At 54.3% G+C, this 7,933-nt stretch overlaps 1 protein-coding gene across 1 annotated transcript; it reads left to right on the plus strand.

Annotated features, from left to right (window-relative positions):
* Positions 1-427: 427 nt before the first annotated feature.
* On the plus strand, positions 428-7,888 carry FXYD3 (FXYD domain containing ion transport regulator 3). The gene is made up of 8 exons (XM_049901254.1): positions 428-650; positions 4,138-4,199; positions 5,541-5,573; positions 5,682-5,705; positions 6,567-6,641; positions 6,719-6,755; positions 7,296-7,333; positions 7,447-7,888. The coding sequence occupies exons 2-8, from the start codon at positions 4,160-4,162 to the stop codon at positions 7,455-7,457; spliced, it is 258 nt and encodes an 85-aa protein (XP_049757211.1). The 5' UTR covers positions 428-650; positions 4,138-4,159; the 3' UTR covers positions 7,458-7,888.
* Positions 7,889-7,933: the final 45 nt, after the last annotated feature.

Raw genomic sequence — 7,933 nt, forward strand, 5'->3', positions numbered from 1 at the left:
GATCCTTGCATCCCTGGTAAATGCAGGCCTGGGGCTTGGGAGCCAGTTCTCAATCTCCCCAGAGCTGGGTCGGGGTTACGGCCCAGTCAAAGGTCCAACAGTCCCCACTCCTAAGCCCGCCTATGTCCTTCGCATACCCCTCCCTGCTCACAATTTTGGTCATCCCAGCATTTTCTGCAGATCCTCAAACCTTGTCAACAACAAACTGTGGCCTGGGAGGGGACTTTAGACCTCCTTAACCCCCACTAACTCCTCCCTCTCCCTCAATGCCCCTGCCATGTAGAAACTCTCCTGTTAAAGACCCCAGAACCTTCCCCCTTCAAGTTTCTTTTCTGGGGGCAGGAGATTAGAGAAAGCCCCCTCTGCTCATGTGAGGAACTGACTCCCAGCCCATCCTATTTCCCCTCCTTGTCTGAGGCTGCTGTGGCCTTAGAGGGGAGCAGTTCGCTGTGCTCCTGGCTGGGGAGGAAGTGGAGCTGTCCCTTTAAGAGCAGGAGTGGGGTGGGGGTGCCCCAGAGCCTTAGGGAGTCTGACTTGTTCTCTACCTGCCCAGGTTTGCTCAGGGTGTGGCAGCTGTGCATAAAGGTAGGAGTCAGGTATAGCAGCCCCAGCTTTCTCCTGAACCTCCACTCAGCCTGCAGCACCTACAGGTGAGTGGCTGGAGCCCCCTCCCTCCAATCCCCACTTGACTCTGCTCCCAAACCACCCCTGTCTCTCCCCCACCCCATTCGTCTGTTAGGGAGCTGGGTGAGCCCGCTGGGATGAGGGTGAGGCCCACAGTGGGGCTGGGGAACATGGGAAGACTGGCGGTATCCAAGTGAACCAAGGGTATCTTAGTGGATTGGGGGTGACCGAGTGGACCCGGGGTATCTAGGTGTATTGGGGACACGTGGGTCCTGGAGTTGGAATCGACTCGACAGCAGCAGATTTTGGGTTTTTTCTTTTGGGGGTCCTGGAGACCCCTAGGAGAAGGGGTGGTGGCTGCCTGGAGTGACTGAAATGCAGAGCTTGTTCAGCGATATGGGGGAGTCCTTCTGTACACCAGTGAAGACTTGGCCACTGTCATGGAGGGACAGAGGGGGTGGCAGCAGTCGGAGGGAGGACACAGAGCCAGCACTCTGTGGAATCGGTCCCCAGGCCTGTGTCAGAACCCAGGAAGGAGCAAAGAGGGGTAGACAGGGAACGGACATCCAGCCATAGAGCTGCCCTCCTCTCCAAGCCACACCAAGTGTAATCAATTCCAGGGGTGGGGAGGGCCCAGGGACCTCTTCAGACAGCAGCCTGGATGGGGAAGGTGAGAGCAGATTCCCAGACACCCGGCTCTCAGTACCCCTGGCAGAGCTTGGGCTGGACATTTCTGCGCAGGGGTTAGGTGTGGCTGATTCCATCCATCAGTCTCTCCTGTGTTGGGAGGCTAGACAATGTCATGAGAATGCAGAATAATGGAGGCCCCACATGTTAGGGGCAGCTTGGAGCATTTCACGCAAAGAAGCTTAAGGGTTGAGTCTCAACAGTCACAGGGTGACCGGATAGAGCATTAACCTGAAGTCACTGGGGTTACAGGTTAATGGAAGATGTCACAGCTACATGGGCTAACGACAGTGTTAGCTTCACTGATCTGTGAAGGTTATAAGAGTGAATAAGTGTAAAGAGCTGGGAACAGTGTCCAGTATGGGGGAAACAACTCAGAAAACACTGGCCGCTCTTACTAGTGTTAGCATTCTTCATGGAGTAACAGAAGCCTCGTGGGGGAGCTTCCGTGACGGGCATTCCAGCTGTACCAGACCTGTGCTGTAACCACTAGCTGGCCTGCCAACACACCCCCACCAGCTATCTCCAAACCTCTCTGAGGTCTCAAATGATTGAGAACGCTGTGCAAAGCTACAAGCCCTTTTCCTACAAGAGATGGATGCTCAAACCAAAATGGCAACTCCAGCCAACGTGATTAACAGGGAAGCTGAGAGGAGACAGGGACACCCACGACCTGGAGTGGGCACAGGGAGATGAAGGGGACTGTGCAGACATGCAGAAAACAGAATCTCAGGGTGGAGGTTATATGCAGGGTATAAAGAAAAAGAGATGGGGACACACTTGCCAGCGGCACACAGGAGTTTCTGCAGGGACCCATCAGGGAATGTCCGACGGGCTGTCAGCTGAGTCTGTGGCGCCCGTGGACTTAGGCAAAGTGAAGGGTGTTTGAATGATCATGGGGTTCCTTTCCTGGAAGAGACCTGGGGCTTTGGTCTGAGGGCCAGAGGGGTTTGTGACTCAAAGGATGCTCTGGAAGAGCCAGGAAGGGGTGCTGCTGGGGTGGTTCAGTGACTGGACGCCCAGACCTACTCAGGTCCCCATCCTGGACCTGACAGCTCCATTCCCCCTCTAAGCACAGGTTTTGCCAGACAGAAATGGGGGACATAACAGACAACCTCAGGGAGCTTTGGGGGAACTAAATGAGCGGAAACACGGCAAGTTCCCTTGGCAGTGGCAAGTACAGGGTGAGTGGGACAGAATGTCAGCGATTACTATCGTGACCATGACGATGTCTGTTTGTGGCAGTTGGGCAGGGGACAGGGAGGGGACAAGGGACACACAGAGGCCTAAGGGCTTACCACAGGCACACAAGGTGGTAGGAGGTCAGGGCTGATGCCAGGCCAGGAATAGGAAGGAAAAGGGTTCTTTCTGGCCTACTTGGGGAAAGATGAGGTGTTTGGGATAGGGACAGGGGCTAGGCTGGGGCGGGGGTTAGGGCTGGGGCTGGAGAGGGCCTGGGGTGCAGTGAGATAGGGGCAGGGCGGGGCCAGGGGCTGGGGGCAGGGGCTGGGTGGGGGCGGGGGCTGGGGTGGGGGCGGAGGCTGGGGTGGGGCCAGGGGCTGGGGTAGGGGCACGGGCTGGGGTAGGGGCAGGGGCTGGGGTGGGGCCAAGGGCAGGGGTAGGGGCAGAGGCTGGGGTGGGGCCAGCGGCTGGGGTGGAGGCGAGGTCAGCGGCTGGGGTAGGAGCAGAAGCTGGGGTGGGGGTAGGGGCTGGGGTGGGGGCAGGAATAGGGGCTGTGGTGGGGGCGGGGTCAGGAGCTGGGGTGGGGGCGGAGTCTGGGGTGAGGGCAGGGCCAGGGGCTGGACCAGGAGCTGGGGTGGAGGCAGGGGTTGGGGTGAGGGTGGGGCCAGGGGCTGGGGTAGGGGTGGGGCCAGGAGCCAGAGCTGGGGCAGGTCTGGGGCAGGAATGAAAGAAACAAGGGTTGCAGGCAGGGGCTAACATATGTTCCTAACCAGACTGTGACAAGGTCTTGGGAGGGGGCAGTGGCAAGAGCAGGAATAAGGGCGGGGGCAGAAGATGGGACTGGAAGAAATCAGATCCTTTCCCCAGGTCTGGCCGAATTCTCTCTACCTCACATTCTGACCTGAGCAGCCTGAGACACCAGCTCAGGCTCCAGCCCTGGCCCAGCCTGAGGTCTGCAAAGTCTGGGCAGGGCCGGGCAGGCTCCAAGCTGTCTGTAGGAGACACTCCCAGGAGTGCGAGCCTCCTGCCACCTGGTTCCCAACACCCCAAAACGCCCTAGGCCCTGCAGTCCCTGAGTTAGGAACAGCTACTGTGGAGCCAGATCTGGTTTAAATCCCGCTTCCTAGCCAGGTGACCTGGGCACCTGCTTTTACCTCTCAGACCCTTTGGTTTCCCATCTGGAAATGGGGATAACCGTAGGCAGCACCCCCTCATTTGGTTGCCGGGGTGATTCACTTAAAGTCGTGTTTGGTGTCTGTACCCATTGCCGGTGAGTAGATTTCGACTCACGGTGACCCCCATATAGGGCAAAGAAGAACAGTCCCATAAGGTTTCCAAGGAATAGCTGGTGGATTTGAACTGCCAACCTTTTGGTTAGCAGCAGAGCTCTTAACCACTGCACCACCAGGGCTCCAAGTTGTGTCCACGGAGTTATTGCTGCTCCCTCTTCAGGTCTGAGTCTCATCCAGACCCCATTTCACTTTTCAACTTCTTCTTGTCTCTCAGCCCATAGTTTCAAGGCCCATTCCTGCCCCAGGTGAGCTGTGTACCCCCGGTGGGAAGCAGGATGGGAGGGTAGTGGAAATCAGAGGCACAGGGCCCAGCACCCTGGTGGCCCTGCTAAAGCTGGACCCTCTCCCTCAGACCCCCAGCCCAGCACGCTGACATGCAGGAGGTGGTCCTGAGCCTGCTCGTCTTCCTGGCAGGTGAGTTCCCATTCCTGGAACTGTCTTTTCTCCTGAACCCTCAGCCTGGCAGAGCCAAGCCTCATGTGTGCCTCTGTCTGGTGCTTTTCAGCTACCCGTGTTGAGGTGGTGAATATTAGGATAGTGTCGCACTGTTGATTTCAAGGGACATGTAAGACAGGGCCTCTTATAGCAGTGACTTATGCAGCTAGAGAGTCACCTTGTAAATCTTCCGAGGACAACAAGAAGGAGGCTTGGCCCAGTGCTAGGTCTTTACACCGCCCTGACAGTTTATTTTGGAGCCCCGGTGGTGCGGTGGCTAAGAGCTCAGCTGTAACCAAAAGGTCGGCAGTTCTAATCCACGAGCTATTCCTTGGAAACCTTATGGGGCTGTTCTACTCTCTGTCCTGTAGGGTTACTATAAGTCAGAATCGAACACTTTATTCTGAGAGGTAATTGGGAGCTTAGTGGTTATGTGGCGCCTTGAAAAAGTTACCAAAATCGTTTGTGCCTCAGTTTCCCCATCTGTAAATATGAGGATAATAACAGTACCTGCTCACAGAGTCATTTCCAGGATTAAACAAGTTAATGTTTGAAAAGTTTTTAAAGCAGTACCTGATACAGAGTAAGCGCTATGTGCTTGTTTAAATATGATAAAAATTATTAATCTCCCTTTAACAAAGAAAGAAGGGAGCTCAGACTCAGATCTAAGGCAGGCCACTACCACCACTTCTAGCCAGAGTTTAACTCTAATCCTTTGCTTTCGTTGCATTTATTTTTATCCGTGACATCAGGCACACTGGTATTCCACCCAGGGTAGTGATGTAGGGTTGCATTTTTAAATAAGTTTATTTAAGTATTTATTTTGCCAAGTGTATTTAAGTTTATAACAGTGAGTTGCTTTCAAGAGGAATGGTGAGTAAATGACAGAACAGGTAGGGCGCGGACGTGGAATACTCAGGAAATGGGCTGTGAGAATGACTGAATTATTGGAAGCAGGGTCCTGGGACTGAAACCATTTGTCATTCCGACAAGGAAACGCCTCCATTTCTTCAGGAGACATGATTAGCCAGGGTGTCTAGAAATATGGGGCCAGGCAATGACCCAAAATCACTCAGATTGGACCATATTTCAGGTGGTAAAATGCTGTCATGACTGGCAGCTGTGGGGAAGAGTGGGCGAGTCCACATCTCTGTGGTGGGGTGGGCAGAGTCTGCAGCTGGACCCCTGCATATTTGGGAGGTGGGGAACTGTCTCTCAAGGGACCCTCACCCGAGGTCCCTAAGGCCCTAGTGACCCTGCCCACGGGCTTTGCCGAAGCTGGCATCACCATCTCCTGTACTTCCTGCTCTTCCTCACCAGGCCTGCCTGCCCTGGACGCCAACGACCCAGAAGGTGAGTCAGGTTGGACTCCCCCCGCCTGCCCCAACCCTAATTCTCCCCCAGGATCCCTGCATTCTAGCTGTTGTCCTGGATCTCATGTTCTTTTTTCTTTCTTTGCAGATAAAAACAGTCCTTTCTACTATGGTGAGAGCTTGTACCCCCCTCCCCACCCAACACATACTGTCTTGTGCCGAGGGTCCTATATAAGGTTGGATGAGGGGTTGATGTGAATGAAAAGGGGTGAGGACAGGAAGGGTCTAGGATGGGAACACTGAACACAGACCGACGGAACAAGAGATGTCGACCTGGCTCTTGGGAGGAGTCTACTCCAGCAAGATAGACGCACACAGGAAGTGAAGGCAGCTCTCACAAGAAGCAGTTGTTATAGTTTAAGGGTTGACTTGAGAAAATTTCCCGGGGGAGTGTAGTTCTCTGGTCAAAGTCTTCATATGATCTCCAGGTTCCCCATGACCTGCCTCATCCCTACCCACCCCTTTCCTTTCTGTACTCCGTACCCCTCACTTCCTCCCACCCCCATCACTCACTCGGCTCCAGTCACGGTGGCCTCCCTCAGTTCCTCACACACAACAGACATACTCCCAGCTTCCAGACCTTTGTCCTTGTGGTTCCTTCTGACTGGATACTTTCCTCCCTGTGTCCACATGGCTCCCTCCCTCATCTCATCTCATCTCACTGTCTCTGATCAAATGTGGCCTCCTCAGAGAGGCCTTCTGTCACCACTCTAAAAGAGCTACCCCCGACTTTCTAACCTCTGACCCTGCTTATTTTTCTTCAAGCACTTGTCTCTACCTGACCCTATATCATAATCTTGTTTGTGGGTAAGCCAGACTGTGAGTGGCAGACGGGCTAGGGTTTTGTCTGCCTCACTGCTGGATCCCCAGCGCCTGCACACTGCAGGTGCACAGCACATACTTGTCAGGTGGGTGGGGGCACGCATGGGGAGCACACAAGCTGGTGGTAAGCTTCCCTCTGATTCTCTCCTAGACTGGCACAGCCTGCAGATCGGTGGAGTTATCTGTGCAGTGGTTCTGTGTGGCATCGGTGTCATTGTGCTCTTGAGTAAGTATAGGAACTGAGAGGGGAAAGAAGGCAAGGCTGTGGGTGCCCTCCCCTGACCACGCACCTCTCCCCTACAGGTGGCAAATGCAAATGCAAGTTCAGCCAGAAGCCCAGGTAGGATGGGCTCCCACGGTGCCTGCCTCATGCTGGATTGACACCTTTCAGGGATGAAAGAGTTAAATCTTGCAGAAAGAGAACAGGCCTCTAGCCCTTGCCCTGGGGAATTCCTGCCACTAAGATTTCCCAGGTTTATTAGTCATAGTTGATAATCCCCAAACCAAAACAACAAAAAAAAAACCCACTGCCATGGAGCCGATTCTGACTCACAGTGACCCTACAGGACAGAGCAGAACTGCCCCATAGGGTTTCCAAGGCTGCAGAGCCTGCTGCCACATCCTTCTCTTGTGGCACAGCTGTGGCTTTGATCCACCAGTCTTTCACTTAGCAGCCGAGCGCTTAACTACTGTGCCACCAGGGCTCCCTGATAATCCCCAGATGGGTTTAAATCCTGAAACGCTTTGGCCCCTGGGATTATATGTGGAAAAATAGCTGGGAGGGCGTGTCTGGGCAAGCTGGGAATCCTCTAGCCCTGAGGGAAAGGACAAACGGGGGTGGATACAGCTAATACAGATCTCACCACTTTTATTTCCTTAGTCACCGTGCAGGGGAAGCCCCGCCTCTCATCACTCCAGGTAAGGTGGGACAGAATAGAGTTGAGCAGAATGTGATGTGTGTGCGCCCATGTGCATGCTGGGAGGAAAGAACACTACTCACCCACACGAGCTGACCCCATCATCTCTCCCAGGATCTGCCTAGGACTGCTGAGAACGGACCAGCCAAGAGAGGGCAGAGGGCCTTTCTCTTCCCCAGCTCCTGGCTCTGCACACTCCCCTGGCTGACTGGAGAGCATAAACTGTGAGACGGGATTCTCCCTCTTCTCCTCAGGCTGCCTTGCCAGGGCCTCATCTCACCTCTCACTGGAGGGGGTCTTTTTATTCACTTTTCATTCTAAAATGATCTTTGCCTCCTGCCCAGACAGCCTTAAGACTCCGTATGTGTGCACTAGGGTAGGGTTTTGGGGCTGGGAGAAGGCAGACAAGCACTGAAGGCTGGAATGGAAGCCAGCAGCTGAATTTCTTCACTGGGAAAAGCCAAAGGGCTGCCCCCTTGTGGCCTGGTGGGTGGCACGGGGTCTGCCCTCTGCCTCCATGGTCATGGGAACCACATATGCAATTAAAATTTTTCCAGTAGCCAAATGGGAGATGTTTTTGAGACTTAAAGAGGGATCTCAT

The sequence above is a fragment of the Elephas maximus genome, chromosome 11, assembly GCF_024166365.1.
Source record: "Elephas maximus indicus isolate mEleMax1 chromosome 11, mEleMax1 primary haplotype, whole genome shotgun sequence".
Taxonomy (NCBI): domain Eukaryota; kingdom Metazoa; phylum Chordata; class Mammalia; order Proboscidea; family Elephantidae; genus Elephas; species Elephas maximus.